Below are 22,921 nucleotides of genomic sequence, written 5' to 3'. Positions count from 1 at the left end.
TTGATAAGATCATGTGGTTTTTGTCTTTTGTTTTATTTATATGGTGGATTACATTAATGGTTTTTCTCATATTGAACCAACCTTGCATACCTGGCATAAATCCCACTTGGTCGTGGTGGATAATTTTTTTTATATGTTGTTGAGTTCTATTGGCTAGAATTTTGTTGAGGATTTTTGCATCTATGTTCATGAGGGATATAGGTCTGTAATTTACTTGTTTTGTGGCGTCTTTACCTGGTTTTGGTATCAGGGATATGCTGGCTTCATAGAATGAGTTAGGTGGTATTCCACCATTTTCTATGCTTTGAAATACCTTTAGCAGTAGTGGTGTTAACTCTTCTCTGAAAGTTTGGTAGTACTCTGCAGTGAAGCCGTCCGGGCCAGGGCTTTTTTTTTGTTGGGAGTTTTTTGATTACCTTTTCAATCTTTTCTTTTGTGATGGGTCTATTTAGTTGTTCTACCTCTGCTGGTGTTAGTTTAGGTAGGTAGTGTTTTTCTAGGAATTCATCCATTTCTTCTAGGTTTTCAAATTTGTTAGAGTACAATTATTCGTAATAATCTGATATGATTCTTTTAATTTCAGTTGGGTCTATTGTGATATGGCCCATCTCATTTCTTATGAGGATTCTTTGTTTCCTTTCCTGTATTTCTTTAGTCAGTCTGGCCAGTGGTTTATCAATTTTGTTAATTTTTTCAAAGAACCAGCTTTTGGCTTTGTTAATTCTTTCAATTGTTTTTCTGTTCTCTAATTCATTTAGTTCAGCTCTAATTTTTATTATTAGTTTTCTTCTGGTGCCTGATGGATTCTTTTGTTGCTCACTTTCTATTTGTTCAAGTTGTAGGGACAGTTCTCTGATTTTGGCTCTTTTTTTTTTTATGTATGTGTGCATTTATCGATATAAATTGGCCTCTGAGCACTGCTTTTGCTGTGTCCCAGAGGTTTTGATAGGAAGAGTTTTCATTCTCGTTGCATTCTATGAATTTCTTTATTCTCTCCTTAATGTCTTCTATAAACCAGTCTTTTTTGAGCAGGGTATTGTTCAGTTTCCAAATATTTGATTTCTTTTCCCTGATTTTTCTCTTATTGATTTCTACTTTTATGGCCTTGTGGTCTGAGAAGATGCTTTGTAGTATTTTGATGTTTTGGATTCTGCAAAGGTTTGTTTTATGGCCTAATATGTGGTTTATTCCAGACAGTGTTCCATGTGCACTAGAAAAAAAAGTATACTTTGCAGCAGTTGGGTGGAGTGTTCTGTATAAGTCTATGAGGTCAAGTTGGTTGATTGTAGCGATTAGGTTTTCCGTGTCTCTATTGAGCTTCTTACTGGAAGTACTATCCTTCTCTGAAAGTGGTGTGTTGAAGTCTCCTACTATAAATGTGGAGGTGTCTATCTCACTTTTCAGTTCTGATAAAGTTTGTTTTATGTATCTTGCAGCCCTGTCATTGGGTGCATAAATATTTAATATGGTTATATCTTCCTGGTCAATTGTCCTTTTAATCATTATATAGTGTCCTTCTTTATCCTTTGTGGTGGATTTAACTTTAAAGTCTATTTTGTCAGAAATTAATATTGCCACTCCTACTGTTTTTTGATTGTTGTTAGCTTGGTATATTTTTTTCCATCCTTTGAGTTTTAGTTTGTTTGTGTCTCTAAGGCTAAGGTGTGTCTCTTGGAGGCAGCATATAGACGGATCGTGTTTCTTTATCCAGTCTGAGACTCTCTGTCTCTTTATTGGTGCATTTAGTCCATTTACATTCAGCGTAATTATAGATAAGTATGTGTTTAGTGCTGTCATTTTGATGCCTTTTTGTGTGTGTTGTTGACAATTTCATTTTTCCACTTACTTTTTTGTGCCGAGATGTTTTTCTTTGTAAATTTTGTATTCCTCATTTTCATAGTAGTTGAAATTATGTTTGCTGAGTTGTTATGTTTTTCTTGGCTTTTATATTGAATTATGGAATTGTTAGACCTCTTTGTGGCTACCTTAATATTTGCCCCTGTTCTTCTAAGTAAAAACCTAGCTTGTATCATCCTATATTGCCTTGTTTTCCTCTCCATTTGGAAGATCTATGCCTCCTGTATTTAGTGCCTCTTTTTGATTTTTTTTGATTATTGTGATCTTTTACATAATGACTTCAATGATTCCCTGTTTTGAGCATTTTTTTTCTTTTTAAAATTAATCTTAATTTGTTTTTGTGATTTCCCTATTTGAGTTGATATCAGGATGTTCTGTTCTGTGACCTTGTGTTGGTATCTGATATTATTGATTTTCTGACCAAACAATTTCCTTTAGTATTTCTTGTAGCTTTGGTTTGGTTTTTGCAAATTCTCTAAGCTTGTGTTTATCTGTAAATGTTTTAATTTCACCTCGGTATCTGAGAGAGAGTTTTGCTGGATATATGATCCTTGGCTGGCAGTTTTTCTCCTTCAGTGCTCTATATATGTCATCCCATTTCCTTCTTGCCTGCATGGTTTCTGCTGAGTAATCTGAACTTATTGATTCTCCCTTGTAGGAGACTTTTCTTTTATCCCTGGCTGCCTTTAAAATTTTCTCTTTATCTTTGGTTTTGGCAAGTTTGATGATAATATGCCTTGGTGATTTTCTTTTTGGATCAATCTTATATGGGGTACAATGAGCATCTTGGATAGATATAATCCTTTTGTCTTTCATGATGCCAGGGAAGCTTTCTGCCAATAGATCTTCAGCTATTCTCTCTGTATTTTCTGTTATCCCTCCCTCTTCTGAAACTCCGATTACACGCAAGTTATTCTTGATAGACTTCCACATGATTCTTAGGGTTTCTTCATTTTTTTTTAATTATTTTTTCTGATTTTTCTTCAATTATATTGGTGCCAATTGCTTTATCCTCCACCTCCCCCACTCTGCATTCCAGTTGCTCGATTCTGCTCCTCTGACTTCCTTTGAGTTGTCTAATTCTGTTATTTTACTGTTAATCTTTTGTATTTCTGAATGCTCTCTATGGATTCTTGCAGCTTATCAATTTTTCAACTATGCTCTTGAATAACCTTTTTGATTTCTTCAACTGCTTTATCAGTGTGTTCCTTGACTTTTTCTGTAGATTGCCTTATTTCATTTCTGAGGTCATCCCTGACGTCTTGAAGCATTCTGTATATAATTTTTTTTATATTCTGCATCTGGCAATTCCAGGATTGAATCTTCATTTGGGAAAGATTTTGATTCTTTGATTTGGGGAGTTGTAGAAGCAATCATGGTCTACTTCTTTATGTGGTTTGATATCGACTGCTGTCTCCGAGCCATTTATAAGATATTGTAATGATTTATTTTATATTTGCTCACTGAGTCTTATCTTGTTTTGTTTTCTTTCAGTATACGCAGCTGGGCTACTAGATTGCTCTGTCTTGATTGTTGTAGCCTTTGAATCACTTATGTCCTATCACCAGCTGGTTTGGGCCAGTACCAGAAATATAAGCCTAAGAGTCCATTCACTATTCTTGAGTAGAATCTGATTTTGGGTCACCAAGTGTGTGGGGTAGACTGTCACCTATTCGCTTAGAGGAGTAGTGGTGATAGTTGTGTGCACCAGATTCTAGTAGCAGCACGGGGTCACACTCCTGTGGGGGCAGGGTGCTGACAGCCTTCCCCCATATGCCAGTGAGGTAGGAGTGTCTCTATTCCTAAAGCACTTTGGTGGGTGGGCTCTGCAGCTGTACCTTAGGCACCCAATGCATGTACCTCTAAGGATTGGAAGGTGTCAGTATTCTCAGACCCCTTTGGGAGGTGGCTAGGTGGTTTGGGTGGAGCTTCAGCCCTCAGTTCCCTGTTGTGGATCAGTGAGGGCTCTGTTTAATAGGTAGAGATATCAGACCTGGAAAACGTCTTTCCAGTGATCAGCTAAAACAATTACAGTCAGATCTCTTTCAGAATTGCCTTTGCAGTACAATAGCCACCTTGTTCCCTGTAGGGATGAAAGCCAAAGACTGTGTATCTCATATGCTTGGCTGGAGCTGGTTCTGTATTTTTATTCCAATTTAGGGAAGTCAGGGAAGGATTTTTGGTCCCTGGGTTTTTCGTAGCTGCTTCTCTCAGGCCAGGAGAATGGGTTAGGAAAAGAAAAAAAAAAAAAACGCAGAGCACTTCACTCTCTGGCCCAGGAAATTCCAATGTTAATGAAGACGCCTGGGAAGCGGGGGGGAGGGATCAGATAGATAGGAGAGAGTAGCACCCAGGAATATAGACAAAGTTACTTATCTTGCTTGGTGATGACTGTTTTATGTGAGATTCCCGAGGGGTGTGTAGCCTGTGTGCGCTGGCTGGGTCGAGATTGCCCCGGAGGGTCAGACCTGTATCCTGTGCTTGTGCTGTTTCAGAAGCCATGGTCAGCATTTCCGCTCTCAGTCCAAAGCCCCGTGTCAAGGTTCCCCAGCTGGGATGCTGCACTCCAGGCTCCAAAACCAGTCGCTACCCCCCAGTGACTTCTCCTGCCAGCCGCGTCATTGTACTGCCTGCATGTATTGGCTGGGCTTCCCCCGAGGTCACTTCAGGGGGCTAGGGCTGTGTCCCATTTTTGCGCCATCTCCGGAAGCAGTGCTCAGCTCCCCTGCACCCAGTCCAAAGCCTTGCGCTATGGTTTTCTGACTGGGATCCTGGCTCCAGGCTCCGAAAACAGTCGCTCCTTCCCCGTGGTTGCTCATTCTCTCGTTAGCCGCTTCATTGTGCAGCCTGCTTGCCCTGGCTGAGTCTCTACTGAGGTTAACCCAGGGGGCTAGGGATTAGGGCTGTGTCCTGTGCCTGCCCCGCCTCAGCAAGCCGCAATCAGCCCTGCCACTTGGCACCAAGGAACCGCGAGGGCTCAAGACTGTGGAGTAGGGTGCCGGTTCCAGAGGCGTTTGCTGCTTTAGGGCGCAGCTTTTTGCTCCCTGTCACTCAGGTCAACTCTTTAGATCTGTGTTTAATGGTCAGAGTTTGTAGATTGTCATGTATGTGATCGATTCACTTGTTTTTCCGAGTCTTTGTTGCAGAAGGGATCCACGGTAGCTTTTACCTAGTCAGCCATCTTGGCCCCTCCTTCCTAGAATACTTTTTTTTTTTAAGTTCCATGGGTGGCACAAAAAGTTTGCACTCAACTACTAACCTCAAGTTTGGCTTGAACCCACCCAGTAGAACATGGAAGAAAGGCCTGCTTCAGTAAAGATAATAGCCAAGAAAATCCTATGGAACAGCTCTACCCTGTAACACATAGGGTCACAAGTAGTTGAAACCAACTCAGTAGCCGTGGGTTTGGTTTTTTGTCTGGATGTGTTTACATTTTTTAAAATCTGCATTACAAGAGTACGCATGACTTTTCCTCAAGTTCTTCATTTACAATGACAAAGTCAGCTTTCGAGGACAGAAAGCACTAGATCTGGGGTCAGGAATCCCATTTTAGCTATCAAAACCACTGAGACCCTGGGAAAATCATTTAACTGCTTTGAAGCTCAGTGTCATTATCTGTAATAAATAGACAGTCAACATATAGCTTATAAATTAGAATCAAATAAAAAACCCAGTGCCATCAAGTCAATTCCAACTCATAGCGCCCCTATAGGACAGAGTAGAACTGCCCCCTAGAGTTTCCAAGGAGCGCCTGATAGAATCAAATAGCATATTAAAATGTTTTGCAAACTAAAAAATGCTATACATGTACTACTAGTTGCCATTAAGTCGATTCAGCTTCATGGCTACCCTATGTGTGTCAGAGTAGAAATGTGCTCCATAGGGTTTTCGATGGCTGATTTTTTGGAAGTAGATCACCAGGTTTTACCTCCTAGGTGCTTATAGGTGCTCTGGAATGTTCAACCTTTTTGTTAGCAGACAAGTGCGTTAACTGCTTGCACGCCCCAGGGACTCTTAAAAAACACCATACAGATAAATATATGCTGGCTTCTGATGCCATTGGCATAGCTATTGATTCTCTCATCTATGTATTTCTCACTCTTTACCACCCACCTTCCACTTTCCTGTCACTTCACTCACTCTTCTTAACCCAGCTAGATAACCACTCTCTCACCTGTGAAAACACATATCCTTTTGAATAATCTGTGTCCTAAGTGTATGTACCTATATGAGGATGAAAATGACTTTAGATCTCTACGTGGTAGTGTTTCACCAATAAAATTCTAACAGGAACTAAGTCACCTTAAATTAAGTCTCTTTTCCTCTCAGGCCTCTGTTTATAGTCCCTGTCAGAGTTTCACATAATTAATAGCACTGCCTGCAAAGATTTTAGTACTTTTTTTTATTCTTTAGGGAAAGAACAGTATATTTCCAGCCCTCTGGCAATGATGGCTTTTCCCCAGCCACATTCTGGAACAATCTCTTTGTCATTGAAATGTTGCCTTAGAGAGTAGTCCCGGGCCAACTGGAGAAGAAATAACATAGATTATTCTAAAATGCAGATTCCTGACATTTTTAGTTTGAGGCAGTTTTCTGTATTTTGTACAACTCACACAGCATTCTGGCTCCGAATAACTCTTAAAAACAATTTCTTTACACCCAAATGTTGCATGCCTTAGTTTTGACTTTATGACCATTTAAGGCTACTTTTCCCAGTCCGTGAAGCATTGTTTTTCGCCACGTTTCTTTCTTTAGAAATAGTACATTCTCTGAAATTACAAATCAATTATTTATGTTCTACCGCTTCTACTTACGTGACCTTGGACAAATTATTTCTCTAAACCTTGGTTTCTTCTTCTGTAAAGTGAGGATAATGGATGATAATAGTACCAATTTCATAAGATATATTGAGGATTAAATAAAATAAAATTTGTTAAGTGCTTTGCATAGTACTGGGCATGTGTAATGACCTATATGTTAGCTAGCTTCTTTATAATAATCATTATTTTTATTAATAACTAGTCCATGTCCAGTTACTCTTTCCCCTTTGGGCAGTTGCGCTTAGCTCCATGTTCAACCTGTCAGTGCACCTCAGGATCATGCAGCTTCGTTTGGGGCTTGGCCTGTGCCCGGGAAAAGCAGTTATGTCTTCCTCTAATTCATCTAGGTTCCCTTCTGTTTTTCACTGAGAGAGATTTCTGGGATCTGTCTTTTCGTTATCTTAACTCAGTTCAATCAGTTTGTTCTAACGGGGATTCATTTTAAAAACCTGGAGCTTCTGGATCACTGTAAGGAAAATTGAAATATGGTTATGTTGGTTTAGGGTGTTGCTTTCCTTTTTTAGTTTCTTATTGCTCCACTGCACTGACCAATGTTTAAAAGATTGGGTTAATAATTTCTAGCCTGACGTTTTCCCTGGTGATATATGAAGTAAGTATCAGTCATTCTGTAAGACCACAGCCACCTTAGGTATTTTTGATAGCAGTGGATTGAATTCTGGAGATTGTTCACAAAAGTGCTTTGAGGCCCAATGAAGCAAAAAAAAAAGGGATGCATTACCCAAAGCCCTGGAGCCCACACTGCAGCCAGTATTTGCCTCTATCCTGAGCTACCATTGCTGCTGGAGTTACTGGAGCTCCCTCCAAAATAGAGTGACTTCGTCCACCTCTCAATCTTATATGCAGGTGCCTCCATTGGCAGAACCTAAATGGAACACGCTGCCAACAGAGTCTGGGAAACAGGTTCAGTGAGACATCAGTGGCCCAGCGGTAGAATTCTCTCCTTCCATGACGGAGACCCTGGTTGGCTTTCCAGACAACGCGCCTCGTGCTCAGACACCACCCGCCTGTCAGTGGGGGCTTGTGTGTTGCTACGATGCTGAATGGGTTTCAGCAAAGTTTCCAGACTAAGATGGACTAGGAAGAAAGGTCTGGTGATCTACTTCTGAAAATCGGCCAGTGAAAACCCTATGGGTCACACCAGTCTGATCCCCAACTGATTACGGCATAGTACCGAGCAGCGTAGTGTTCCTTCGTGCATGGGGTCACCATGATTTGGGGGCTGACTCGACGGCAGCTAACAACAACAGCAGGAAAGGATATACCAGGGTGGGAGTGGAGCTGACGCAGAGAGACAATACCCAGGACACCCTCTGAAACATTGGCTTTAATGAAGATCCAGAGGTCAGAGCTCATAAAAAGGCAGATTCTCCTTTTATTCAAGAAAAAATGTCCTTTGGATTATCCCCAAGATTCAGCTCCCCATTTTCTCTTTTTTTCCCTGGAGAGATGTGTTTACTCCCACAGCTTCAGCTTTGATGTTGTGAGGAAACCCAAAGCTTTGTTTCTAGCCATTACTTTTCCTCAGAGCTAGGATCCTTCTACCTAACCACAAACCAGGCTAAACACCTCTACGCGGATACCCCACAGGTGCGCCCTACTCAATCAAATGTGAAATAACTGTGTAAGGGAATCCTGCCTGGTCACTCCACGAACACTGGACTTGGTTCCTTCCTCTTTACCTGCAACATTTCCCCAAACAGAATTACTTTTCTTCGTTTTCCATTCCCTGCAAACTAGTTCCCCTCCGAGCTCCCTCTCTCAATAGGAGGCCATTCAAATTCAAAATCTCAGTCATCTTTATTGTCTTCTGTTTATACCCAGATCATATGTAATTATTTAAAATTTGTTCTGAATGTTTCTCAAGTTCTTTTTCTCCTTTTCATCAGTCCCTTACTACCTACCCACCCATCCACAGTTGTAATAATCTCACATTTCTAATTTCCCTGATGCTGTTCTTTTCTTTTGCCAGTACTGCTTCTTCACATCTGCTGTTAAATCAAGTCATGTTACTCTCTCCCTAGCATATCATCCTGTGTTTTTTTTTAATTAGAAAAACATACAAATCTATACCAAGTAGAGGGTTTTCATTGCATACTTTTGGGAAAAAAAAAAATACAATTGCAACATCTGATGTATGTAGATATTATATTGCATCTAATATATGCAACATCTATGTAATGTATATGCGATTGCAACATCTATATATGTAGCTTTCAAAATTACACATACACGGGTATCTTAGTCATCTAGTGCTGCTATAACAGAAATACCACAAGTGGATGGCTTTAACAAAGATATTTATTCTCTCACAGTCTGGAAGGCTGAATTCAGGGTGCCAGCTCCAAGGGAAGGCTTTCTCTCTGTAAACTCTGGGGGAAGGTGCTTGTCATCAGTCGTCGCTGGTGGAGGAGCTTCTCAGTATAGCGACCCCAGAGCCAAAGAACAAACTATTCTTCTAGCTCTTGTTTCTTGGTTGTATGCTGTCCCCATGCCTCTCTGCTCGCTTCTCTCTTTTATATCTCAAAAGAGATTGACTTAAAACACAACCTAATCTTGTAAATTGAGTCCTGCCTCATTAACGTAACTGCTATTAATTCCACCTCATTAACATCTTAGAGGTAGGATTTACAACACATAGGAAAATCATATCAGATGACAAAATGGTGGACAGTCACACAATACCCAGAATTGTGAATGCTGGGAATCATGGACTAGACAAACTGACATACGTTTTGAGGGGCACAATTCAAAGCATGACTGTGGGCATACACATATACATATACATACACATATATATGACTATGTATACATCTAATTAGGCTTTACCCATTCCATTTTACTGTGTTCAGTACTTTGAGGACCCTGAAGGAAAGATTAGATGTAGCTCCTATTCTCTATTGAATTAGAAAATCTTTGGAGAGAAAAGATTAACATGGAATTGTAGCAAATGGTTTGGATTGTATAGTGATGGTTCTTAGTGCTGCGGGAATTCAGAAAAGGAAGATTCAGTGAGGAGGGCCTGAGGTGAAGTTCTCTCCTCACAAGCAGCATGTGATTTCTGTTTTAATTTGGGTGGGAAGAGAAGAAGGCGTGGTGTGGCCAGCTAAGGGAAAAATTGGAAGTGATGAAGGACTAAGAGCAGGAAGTTGTTAGGAATGAAAGTTCATGTGGAAAATTATATTTAGAAATGTTGGGTGGAGCAAAATGCAGCGAGCAATAAAAATCAAAAAGAAAAGTTAAATTTCATATGAAAGGGAATACACAGCCATTCAAATTTTAAAGCAAGTGACTGAACTAATGAAGCCAGCTAAGAAATTTTGTACAAAAGATAGCACCTACCTAGCTACCCTATTTCAGTCTCATAAGTGCTCTGAAAACTTATATTGTTTTAACTTTTAAACCATGCGGATATATTCAAAAGTACTAAAAAAGGGAATAATAAGTCAAAATTATACCGAAGTTTTAGTTTTCTTAAGTTAAATAACTTAAGTACATTAAGATATTTTAATTTATCTAAATAGTTCAAAAGTCAATAGTCAGTGAGGCATTTGTTACAAAGATACTGGACAAGCATAGAGAGTGTGCTATGAGAGAGATGTTAAAGAAAAAAAAAAAAAAAGCATTGGACTGTTTTTTTCTCTCAAAATATATCCCAGCAATCTTTCCATATTAGAGCAGAGAGTTCATCCACATTCCTTTTCTACAGCTGTGTAGTATTCCATCGTGTGGCCATGCAGGTAACCTCACCTGATGGGGTGCACCTGTGTGAGAGTGTCCAGAGCAGTGTTGCTCAGGCCAGTGGTGGGCACATCTGTGGCTTTGGTAGACAGGCCCAGATTCCCCTCCATGGGAGCTACACCATTCTGCACGCACATCAGCGACATATGAGATGCTTGTCTTCTACAGTTTGCCAACTGAGGATATTGCTGAACTTTTGGGGGCTGGTCCATGTAACAGAAGAGAAATATTATTTTGCTGTAGTTTTTACCTGCATTTATCTTATTATTTGATTCCAGGTGAAGCAGGAATAAAAGGAAGGATGAGGGCATTGACTAAAATAATGAGATCAGGAGAGAGAGCTGGTAAGGGGGGAAGGCTTGTAAGTTTAGCTTTTGACCTGTTGCAGTTAAGGAACATGAGAGACATCCAAGAGAATGGCAGTTGTGGAGAAATGGCAGGACCACTGAAGGGCCCACACTGGAAGGAATCATCGTATTAGCAGGACTTGATGATTTAAGCTATGTTTTCTCTTAGAAATTGGGCAGCTTAATTAGGAACCAAGAGTAAGATAAATGTCATTAAAATTTCTTTTCTTTGCAGTGCTTTCATATTTTTGTTCATCAAAAGTGAAATACCAAGTAACACGTGTCCCATGGATACCACACCCTTAATGTCAGAGCATGTGAGTATGGTATATAATAGTGTACTGAGACAGCTTGATTTGAAACTTAAAATTAAGGTGAAAGGAAGAAGCACAGATTTGAAAGAAATGAGAAGGCATTTTTTTATTATTGTTATTTTTCAACCAGGGCTATATAAAATATCTCAGCATATTTATTCTGGCTGTGTAGCAATTCATCAGTGTTTCCAAAGTAAAGCTTCTCAGCAAGCACAGAGGTTGAGTTAATTTTAATAATAGTAACCTCTACTTAGAGACGTGTACACAGCCTTGTATTTTGGAATGGGTTTAAAGCTTTCTGCAACAGGGGAACCCTAAATACTTTAGAGGAATATGAGAGTAACTTTAGAAAGGAGGTGGACAGAGATTTTCTAGTATACTGGGGTGAGGGATAGACGAAAGGAAGCCAACCAAACGGAAGACACGTGAGAGTAGAAATTGGACATGATTTTCTTCTGTTTGTTTTTCAACCTCTCTTTTATGCCATATCCTGCTCAACTCAGTGATAAAAATAGGGAATATATAAGAAGTCACTGTCTTCACCTTGGAGAATCAAGTCTGTAATGGCAAGTCTGGGTTAGACAGGGACAACTTTCCAAGAGGTTGGCTATGTATACAAAAGTGATTTCAAGGGGACCTTGCATTCCCAGGAGCCCAGATTCTAGTTCTTTCTATTTCAAGCATCTCCTCTGCCTGCCACAGGCCAAGGGCTCTCTAGCTGACCTTTGAATCTGAAGCCTCGCTCCGAGGTGCTGCCTCTTCTCCTTACTTTAAAATTAATCTTTTCTTCTTTTCTCCTTCCCGTATCAAAATTGTTATAGCTAAGATGCCTGAAGCCTTATTTGCATTGACACTAAATTAAATAATAATTAGCTTAAGTGTAAGACAGAAAAAAAAAAAAAAAAGTAGTTTATTAATCCATAGGCATCTCTAATCAGCAAAGTGTCTCAGGGAGAGTAGATGAAGTTTTCTGGGGTTCCTTGTCTCCTTCAGGGATCTAGACCCTCCTAACTATCCACCCCTCAAAAAAAAGGATAAAAATAAAATAAACACAGCTTGGTAAAAGATACATAGTAGGTTAACTGCCTTAGATTCTTTTAGGCAGGAGGGAAGACTATAAGCAAACTAGGTTTAAAGATATGCGAACAGCAGGGTGGTTAGTATGCACCACCTATCATCATCCCCTTGTGAAAGAAGGCATTATCTCCAAAGGAGAGCTAGACTGGGTCCATGACAAAGAATCCCAATCTAGTTTCTTATCTCTTACCAAAGCAGGAGTGGTGTAAGTATAACATCAGACTCCAGCTAAGAGATGCAGATGACTAATAATAGAGATATTATTAATTTTCCCATGATTTTTCCTGGCTTGGAATATTAGCCAAATTTTCAAACATGGCTACAAGTATGTTATTAGCTAATTCAGTATAAAAACTCTGGATTAATTTTAGCCATTCTGTGTTAAGAGAGCCTGAGTTTTCCTTAGATGAAACATGAGTTAATAATTTTTGTTAGTTTTAATAGGTATATCAAAATAGCCATATATTAAGCTGGGAAAATTTAAACAGAGAATTTGCCAAACACCAAAACATTGTAATCGAAAGAGGAACAGATTTAGAAATAGCTAAGTCTGGAAATACAGATTCAGAGTGTGTTGTGTAGCATGTTCATATTTAAAGGATGCTTGAGAGAGAAGAGAAAAGCACGGGAAATCTTTTTGTTACCAGGGCGATTATCAACAGAATACTGTTTTTGTTTGTCTTTTGTTTTGTGCCAATGTTTTCAACAGGCGATCAACACAAATCAAGATCCTTGTCCTAATTACTCCTGGGTGGATAAACTTTCTACAGTACAACACCGCATAGTGTAAGCAGAGGCTACTTCTTTGCTCTATTCCTTGGTTTCATACTTTGGTTAAAGCCAGTCTGAGGATTTCCGGTGTGAAGTGATATTCATCTAAATTCCATAACAAGCTTTGACTTCCTTGACTCCATGGAGGAGAAGTTTTCTTTGTCCCCTGCTGAATTTTTAGGTACAGAGGTCCTTAAGTTCAACTGCTTTCGTGTAGTCTGTCTAGACAATAAGTAGTTGACAAAAAAAAAAAAAAACCTGTTGCCATCGAGTCAATTCTAACTCAAAGTGACCCTATAGGACAGAGTAGAACTGCCCCGTACAGTTTCCAAGGAGCGCCTGGTAGATTTGAACTGCCGACCTTTTGGTTACAGCTATAGCTCTTAACCACTACGCCACCAGGGCTTCCAGATGACAAAAGCAGCCCCATTTGCAAGACTTTTGTGCCTAAACCAAAAGAGATAGACTAGACCAGAGTGTACAGTGATCAATGCGCTCTTAGCAGTCACAGTTGAACAGGGCAACACACTTCTCTACACTTGCAGTTCTTCCACATGTGTGCTAGACAGTTTTATAATCCCAAGACGTTCATTGTCAAATACAATGGAATGTTACGTATGTCCACCGTCTCCATAAAACTGGGAGAATTAGGCTCAACATCAGCCGCTATATTTTAGCTTTGTTTTTATTTGCAAGGAAATATGAAAATATGTAATCACATACAGCTTGCATTGTACAAATAATGGCTGCTTGGGACTTTATGTGGTGACACCTTCTTTTGCCTCAACAACATAAAGCTTTTCCTTTGATGGTATGTACACTGTCTTCACAGTGGGAAGGAAGCAGTGCCTGGCACATAAAGCCAAAACCAAACCAGTAGCGTCAAGTCAGGTCCAACTCATGGTAATGCCATATGTGTCACAGTAGAACTTTGTTCCGTGGAGTTTTCAATGGCTGATTTTTCAGAAGATCACCAGACCTTTCTTCCAGGGGGCCTCCGAATGCACTCAAACTGCCAACCTTTCAGTTAGCAGCTGAGCATATCAATGTTTGTGCACTCAGGGACTCCCTGCCTGGCATATTAAGAAAAAAACCGTTGCCATCGAGTCGATTCCGACTCATAACAACCCTATAGGACAGAGTAGAACTGCCCCATAGGGTTTCCAAGGAGCAGCTGGTGGATTTGAACTGCCAACCTTTTGGTTGGCAAACGAGCTCTTAAACACTACACCACCAGGGCTTTGGCACATAGTAAGTGCTCAATAAATATTTAAGTGAGTGAGTGAATGAACTAACAAACAACTTTGGAAGAAATAAATGTTGTTTTTGTAGGTGGTACTTCATAATAAAACAGATCTCTCCAACAAAGCATTTGTTTTTCAAAAAGTATCTGCTCCATTGTTATTTCTTAAGAAAAACTTTTGTGCTTGTTGTATAGTTAGCCAGGCCTGGTCTATGAGTCTGGTCTGCGTTTAGGACACTCCTCCAGGAGTAAGAAGTCCAGGCTTCACCCTAATGCAGGGATTTCCAGTGTGACTAGAACAGATGAACCTATCTATGGATGGCTACAGTCTCATATTCTTAGAAAAAGAGCACCATTAAAATAGACTTTGGGGATTTATTCATAAATTTGGAAGGAGAGAGTTTTTGGCTAAAAATTTCCTGTTTCACATCATTGTCTTTTGTATTAAATTAAAAGAACTGCTTGTTGCAAAATATTAATCACCTTCCCACAAAATCATCTGGAAACCTTGCTTCATGTAGATATGGCCTAAGTCTGAACAGTCAGCATGGCTCCAGTGCTTAAAATGAAAGAGTTTCTTATAAAAAGTAATACTTTACCTGAAATATCCAGGCGAACTATTTAACTAACTCAGCACTTCCTTTCGTCCATGCTATAGTTGACTAAGGCATAGGTGAGTCTACGGACCTCAATGGTTGTTTTGAACAAAAATGTATCCAGCACTTAGTCTATTCCAGCCCTGTGCTAGATATCAGACAGTGTTTTAAAAGAAATCATGAGGCATAGTGCTGGTCCACAGGTACCTTGCCGTTTAATTAGAGAGCTGCATTTGTTTATGTGCACTTATACTGACAGCAATAGCCTCATTTATAAAACTACAGTTCACAATGATAACCCATTATAATTTCTGTAAATCGTGAACAGCGGAGGACAGAAGCTGTACTCTTAGTCCTGACACCACTTTGACACCTTGACTTCCACCAGTCACAGAGCTTGAGATAGATGGAGTGATTTCGGCAGAAGTCCTTGTGATTTACGTTTTGAGGCACGTTTTAATTATGATTCCATTTGTATGTACGTCAGATATATTGTTTTGGGTCAAGATTAATAGTGATTTTTTTTTTTTTTTCCAGGGGCTGTAGTCTTGCAGTGATGTCTGGAATACTCTATGGATGTACGTTTGTGCCAATCATTTATATCAAGGACCACAGCAAAAGAAATGATAGTGCATATGCAGGGGCAAGTCAATATGGTAAGGTCAAAGAGCTCACTTATTTCACTTTATAAATGAACTCATTAATACATATTTTTCTACTTAATGTAAAAAGAATTATGGTAATAGTAAACACTGGTGAATAGATTTGGTCTTTTTCATTGTGAGTGATGAATTAAAAGGCACTGAAGACTAAATAATAATAAGGGATTGTTTGAGTATTTTCATGTGATCTTTAACATACAGATATAATAAAATTTAGTCAGGATTCGTTTCGACTACTGGGATCTTAACATATGGCTTTAGGCTTTCCAGTGAGATATGGAGATTATTTTCTAGTTTGATGATCTCTGAGAAAATATGTATTCTCCTCTTTTAAAAAAGGTTAAAGTATAGTACATAGCGCTTTAAAATCAAGTAAATGTTCCTAAAGGTCAAATTACAGCCTATTTAGTCAGAGGATATTATTTTTAAAATACAGAGTAGTACACTGAAAGGCTCTACATAATGCTTCCTGAGTATCTCAGTTTTCAATGATGAAATTAATCTCTCAGACATAAATACAGCCCTATGTGCAGCAGCCTTATACAAGTTTAAAAGGGGATAAGAGTGTGTCTACTTCAGGGTCTTATAATCACTCCATTTGTGTGTGTATCCCATGCTCGATATTATAGAGTGAATATACAATAGTGTTGAAACATGTTTTATACCCATAAAATGATAAGAGTATGAAATCATGGACAATAAAGTGCTAAATTGAATGGTACAGAAGATTAATATAATCTAGGTTCAGATGAAGGAGAAGTTTGGAAGGCAAAAGTCATGAGAGGTTAATGAAGTTGGGATTTAAACTTGACTTTAAAATAATGGATTGACCGAGTAGATAGTACAGTTTTCTTTTCTCATTATATATATATATATACACACACAGTACTCAAACCCTTTATTCATTTCTCTTTTTCTTTTATAAGAATATTAAGATTTTGTGAAAATATTTTTCTGAATTTTTATCTTTAATTTTTAAAGAATAAAAATGAATATAAATAGAGTAACATAAGGTAAATTAAGAGAGAATAAAGAACAGCTGTGATGAAATAACACAGAACCAGGAAGAAGCCTAAAAACTTTATACCACATTTATACACTTGGTAGAAACGAGCCATAAATTTAGCCCTAAGATTTCTTGTGTCTAGCTTATAAGGGAAATCAGATCAGTTTATGACTCAGTGAACACAAGGTAGAAACAACCAACTGTTGGGGATTACCATTGTTCTCGGTACTGGGACGTAGTAAACAATGTCCTCAACGATCTTTTCACACAATACAACGGTGAATTCTTAGGAACATTTCTTATGACAACCCTGAATCTAATCTGAAAAAACACACTTTAGTGCAGTTTATTCACAAATAATTCTACACAGGGAACATTATTTTTTATTTCATTAATTTAACAAACACATATGTAGTATGTGCTCTGTGCTAGGCACTGTTCTAAGCACTTTACGAACACTAATTTAGTTAATCCTCACAGAAATCTTATTAGTTACATGTTATTATCACCTTCATTTTACAATTGAGAAAAGCGAGACCGATAACTTGTACGAGGTCCAAAGTTAGTAGTGAGATGAGGATTTGCATCCAGATAGTCTGTGTTCTTGGTTGCTATGCTGTGCTACCTTTTCGTGGTGGTCCACCGGGGGATCTGTTGTTCTTATGTGATCCAGAGGCACCCTGGTGGCACAGTGGTTAAATGTCTGACTGCTAACCAAAGGGTCGGCAGTTCAAGTCCACCAGTCACTCGTTGGAAACCCTATGGGGCAGTTCTACTCTGTCCTATAGGGTTCCTATGAGTCAGAATTGACTTGACAACAAAATTTTTTTTAATAGGTGGATCTATTTTTCTTATATGATCCAGAAGTAGAATTTAAGATGTTAGAAGAATAGACAAACTCCTTGTCCTCCAAGCTTTCCCCCATAAACATGGCCACTTATCTTTATCAAGGAATCCCTCGGTGGTGCAAAGGGCTAATGCACTCTGCTGCTCCTCAAAAGGTTGGAAGTTCAAATCCACCCAGAGGATTTTCAGAAGAAAGGCCTGGTGATCTATTTCCAAAAAATCAGCCACTGAAAAACCTAAGGAGCCCAGTTCTACTCTGACACATGTGGGGTCGCCATGAGTTGGAGCTGACTCAACAACAACTGGTTTACCTTTGTCAAAATTTTAGGTGAGGGAAACGTTGAGCCCAATGTAGTATTTCTGACCAGAAACCTGGAGTGCACCCATCTGTGTGGTTAGAGTCCTATCTGTTTAATAGACAGTAGAGTTGAAGTGTCTCAGAGATTGCACCATCATCCTGTGTGACTAACTCCCCCATGTAACTGGGTTTATAATAAATAGTTGAATAAAACCCTCTTTGAAATAACTTTCTGAATATACTTCTATCATCTGCAACAGATATGCTGGTCTCCACGTTGACCAATAGACCATATGATAGCACCCAAATGTTTTTTTTTTTTACTCCTCCTGATACTACCACAATCTACCTGGTGATTTACTACAATGACTCATTAGTAAAATTAAGTCTAAATGTTGTTGTCAGGTACAGTTGAGTTGGATCCAACTCATAGCAACCCTATGTACAACAGAACAAAACACTGCCTGGTCCTTCACCATCTTCACAATCATTGTTATGCTTGAGAACATTGTTGTAGCCACTGTGTCAATCCATCTCATGAGTGTCTTCCTGTTTTTCTCTGACCCTCTACTTTACCAAACATGATGTATTGTCCAGGGACTGGTCCCTCCTGATAACAGGACCAAAGTACTTGAGACTAAGCCTTGCCACCTTTGCCTCTAAGGATCATTCTGGTTGTACTCCTTCCAAGACAGGCTTGCTTGTTCTTCTAGCAGTCCATAACCCAAAAAACAACCCCACTGCCCTTGAGCCGATTATGACTCATAGCAACCCTATAGGACAGAGTAGAACTGCCCCATAGAGTTTCCAAGGAGCACCTGGCAGTCCATAGCATATTCAATATTCTTCACCAACACCGTAATTGAAAGGTGTCAATTCTTCTTCAGTCTTCTTTATTCACTGCCCAGCTTTCATATACATATGAAGTGATTGAAAATATCATGGCTTGGGTCAGGTACACCTTAGTCCTCAAAGTGACATCTTTGCTGTTCATCAATTTAAAGAGGTCTTTGCAGAAATTTTTTTTTTTTTTTTGCAGCAGCAGGTTTGTCCAATACAACATGTCATTTGATTTCCTGACCACTGCACCCACAAGGGAGCCCTTGTGGTACAGTGATTAAAAGCCTGGCTGCTGAGCAAAAGATCAACAGTTCAAATCCACCAATAGCTCCTTGGAAACCCTGAGGAGCAGTTCTACTCTGACCTTTAGGGTCACTATGAGCCAGAACCTACTCGACAGCAATTTTTTTTGGCAGCGGGGAAGGAGAGGGCTCCCATGGGCATTGATGGTGGATCCAAGTAAAATGAAATCTTTGACAACTTCAATCTTTCCTCCATTTATCATGATGTTGCTTTTTGGTTCAGTTGTAAGGATTTTTGTTTTCTTTACGTTGAGGTGTAATCCATACAGAATGCTGTCGTCTTTGATCTTCATCACTAAGCGCTTCAAGTCCTCTTCACTTTCTACAAGCAAGGTTGTTAACAGGTCTTTCTCCAATCCTGGTGCCCATTCTTCTTCCTATAGTCCACGTTCTTGGGTTATTTGCTCAGCATACAGATTGAATAAGTATGGTGAAAGAATACAGCCCTGATGCACACCTTTCCTGTTTTTAAACTATGCAGTGTCCCATTGTTCTGTTCAAAGGACTGCCTCCTAATCTACGTGCAGGTTCCTCATGAGCATAATTAAGTGTTCTGGAATTGCCATTCTTCGCAACGTTATGCATAATTTGTCATGATCCACGCAGTTGAATGCCTTTGCATGGTCAATAAAACACAGGTAAACATCTTTCAGGTATTCTCTGCTTTCAGCCAAGATCCATCTGACATCAGCAATGGTATTCCTCGTTCCAAGTCCTTTTCTGAATCTGGCTTGAATTTCTCAGTTCCCAGTTGATGTACTACTGCAGCTGCTTTTTGAATGATCTTCAGCTAAATTTTACTTGTGTGTGATATTGATGATATTGTCTGGTAGTTTCCACATTCTGTTGTATCACCTTTCTTGGAAATGGGGACAAATATGAATCTATTCTAGTTGGTTGGCCAGGAAACCATCTTCCAGATTTCTTGACATAGGCATGTGGGGAGATCTAAATACCTATTCTCTAAAAGAAGATATTAACATCAATTTTTTTTTTTTATGCCACTGAGTTGACTCCAAATTATGGTGGTCCCATGTATGCCAGAGTAGAACTGTGCTTCATAGCATTTTCAGTGGCTGATTTTTTGGAAGTAGATCTTTCTTTCTTCCTGGCATCTCTAAGTGGACTTGAACCTCCAACCTTTCTGTTAACAGCTGAGTGCATTAACCATTTCCACCTCCTTAAACCCATTGCTGTCGAGTCAGTTCTGACTCGTAGTGACCCTACAGGGTTTCTGAGACTGTACAGAAGTAGGCTGCCACATCTTTCTCCCACAGAGTGTCTGGTGGGTTCGAACTGCCTACATTTCAGTTAGCAGTTGATCACTTTAACCACTGTACCATCAGGGCTCCATAGTGACTCTGTAGAACAGAGTAAAACTGCCTCACAGGGTTTCCAAGGCTGTAAACTTTACAGAAGCCGACTGCCACATCATTCTCCCGTGGAGTGGTTGGTGGGTTCAAACCACCAACCTTTGGTTAGCAGGCAATCACTTAACCGTTGCGCCACCAGGGCTCCTTATATAAACAGCATGTAGAAAAGTAGGATGATTAAAAAAAATTTTTTTTTTTAGGATGATTAGGTGCACCTAATTGTTTTTAAGGTTGCTTTTTTTATTTTCAGAAATTCAAACATATTTGAAATGACTCAAATGATATGTTTGAGAGTTTTATAATCTGTGTTTTCAGATTTAGATTATGTTTTTGCACACTTCAGCGGCATCTTTCTTACAAGTACAGTCTACTTTCTGGCCTACTGTATAGCCATGAAAAATAGGCCTAAACTATATCCTGAAGCAGTCTTACCAGGTAAGAATATTTACTACAGAAAATGTTCTCACTGTGTGAAAGTGTCATCCTTTACTCGTTTAGGTTGAATAATTATTTTCTAGAAGTCAGAAAATAATGTGTGAGTGTGTGTGTGTGTGTGTGTAGGTGTTGGCGATTCCCTTAAGTGCTTTGACTCACAGTTCAGCACTTAATATGAAGTATTTAAAAATCATGAAACTGGGTAGGAAATGATCACTAATAAATAACGTAAAACTCGGTGAATCTCAGATCTTTTTGTATGACAAAGCAGCTTGTGTACTGATCACTAGTCTTTACTATTTCTTCCTGACAATCTAAGGAGTCATGTTAAGCGCCTGGGTCCTGAGACTCTGAAAAAAAAAAAAAAAAAATCAACTAATAGGATTCTGTAGTTTTGGAGAAATCAGTATATTTTCTCCAAAAAGTAAGAAGAAATTGCTTTAAGAGTTTATTATAACTCAATTTGGAATATAGGTTCATGGTAAAAATTTCTTAACTGACTAAAGCATAGGTCAGAGGTTCATTTTGAACGCCTGATTCATTTAAGCCAAAGCATGCCACCTTATAGAAAACGACAGAATACTAATGGAATGCCTAGCTGCAGTATCATTAAAACTTTAGCTTGTGTTTTTATTTCTTAGCTATGGCCTCATCCTATGTTTCACTTCTTTTTATGTTCATGGTTTACAGTAAATGGTGTTTGTGGAGAATGTTTAGATCCTGTATCTTCCATAGGCCCCTGTGCATTACCCTATCTTTACATCTTTTGGTACTTTACTTAATGTCAAGAAAGTGAAAAGGTTGATGATCATACAGCGGTTAAGAGCAGAGAAATTATTTGGTTACCAAAATGACCTTAAAATACAGTTGAAAATCCATGGTGTCCCACAGTGTTGATAGGAATGCATTTGTGTGTGAACTCTAATATTCCTGATGTATGTAGAGGGCGAATTTTCCAGGACAGAAATGTGGTTTGTAAGTGTGTCATGTCTGACCGTGTTTCAGGATTCCTTTCGGGAATGCTTTGGGCAGTAGCCACCTGTTGCTGGTTCATAGCTAATCACTCTCTAAGTGCTGTGGTCAGTTTTCCAATAATCACTGCTGTAAGTAGCTGAACCTTTTTTCCCAGTTTTTGTTTTCCTATGTAAATCTAGTTTTGCTGAAGTATTTTTAGTGAGTCACTAAAGATTCATTGATTTTGATTATTTGGGAGTACAATTATTATCAACAGATTCAAGTAGATAAACTGACACTCTCTGATCCTCATACCTTTGGTTGTTAAGGACCATTTCTGACCTCAGATTAGCAGATTTGTTCATCTGTAATCTTTAATGTCCTGGCAGTTTTTTTGTTTTTCTTTCTTATTTTATCTGCTGTCATTTTGAATATAATTTTCTACCTATAACAATATTAATCCATATTTGCATAATCATTTATAAATATACAACTGTGTATACTATCACATTGGAATCTCAGAGCAACCTTGTGAGGTGCAAAGTACTTCAGACTCCCCTCGAAATGGCACGTCAATATTTTTAAGGTATTGTGTTTGGAAAATGCCATTTGACATGACATAGAAAATTGTTTGCTTCTTCTCATGTTTTAGGTGCCAGTTATGTGACACGTAGGCAAAAGAAAAGTAAAACAATACATTTCCTTTGACATAGGCATTGTACTTGTTTTGAAAACGAGAAAACGGAGGCACTAATCAGCTAGGAGCATTGTCTAAGGTCACATAACTAGCGGAAATCTCAAGACTTCTGAGTTGGGAAGTTGTCAGTGCAGGTGCTGCTTCCTGCCACCAGTATGAAAAAGTAATCTAGAGTCTGTTTAGGTTCATCACGGCACTACGACTGATGTATACACCCAGCCATTGCTTTACTGCCTGGGCTCTTACTTCTACCCTAGATGTGTGGTTCACCGCATCCTCTGCTGCTTAAATCATTACCACAAACAAAATTTGCCTAAAAAACTTGATGGCACAGCTGTGGAAACCTAGAAAACTGATTTTTTAAAACATATTCTCTAGTCTAAAGCACATTGCATAAAAGTTTCAAAAATCCTTAATTTCCAATATAAATTCTGGGTTTCAAAACAACAAATTTTTGACATTTGTACTGTGTTCATAAAATAGTTTTCAAATGCAACTAAATTCAAAGAATAAAGTTTTTTTTTTTCTTTTTAATTTAAAGAACTCACATTTTGACATTCTTAATATCTGCTGAGGGAAAATATTTTCAAAATCTAGCAAGTTATAAGGAATTTCTTTAAGTTCAATGTCTTTATACTTGGAATGGCAAAGGACCCAATTATTTCCAAGAAGGGATTTGTTCCTGATTATTTTAAAGATATTCAGCATTAGAACTGGCCGTAAA

The 22,921-nt window shown here is 38.8% G+C and overlaps 1 protein-coding gene across 4 annotated transcripts in view; it reads left to right on the top strand.

Annotated features, from left to right (window-relative positions):
• The window catches only part of TMEM144 (transmembrane protein 144), a 51,385-nt gene that overhangs the window by 12,720 nt on the left and 15,744 nt on the right, over positions 1–22,921 (top strand). For 3 of the 4 annotated variants that reach the window (XR_007519930.1, XM_049906109.1, XM_049906108.1), the window contains exons 6-10: positions 11,019–11,100; positions 12,884–12,960; positions 15,322–15,440; positions 20,427–20,546; positions 21,552–21,649. Coding sequence is in view for 3 of the 4 variants with exons in the window: in XM_049906109.1 (XP_049762066.1) it covers positions 11,019–11,100; positions 12,884–12,960; positions 15,322–15,440; positions 20,427–20,546; positions 21,552–21,649 (496 nt within the window). In the remaining variant the exon portion in view is untranslated. The remainder of the gene's footprint in view (positions 1–11,018; positions 11,101–12,883; positions 12,961–15,321; positions 15,441–20,426; positions 20,547–21,551; positions 21,650–22,921) is intronic. The other variant, XM_049906110.1, reaches the window with a different exon arrangement.

This window comes from Elephas maximus, chromosome 13 (assembly GCF_024166365.1).
Source record: "Elephas maximus indicus isolate mEleMax1 chromosome 13, mEleMax1 primary haplotype, whole genome shotgun sequence".
NCBI lineage: Eukaryota > Metazoa > Chordata > Mammalia > Proboscidea > Elephantidae > Elephas > Elephas maximus.
Note: the sequence above shows the minus strand (reverse complement) of the source record. Positions and strands in the feature narration are given on the sequence as shown.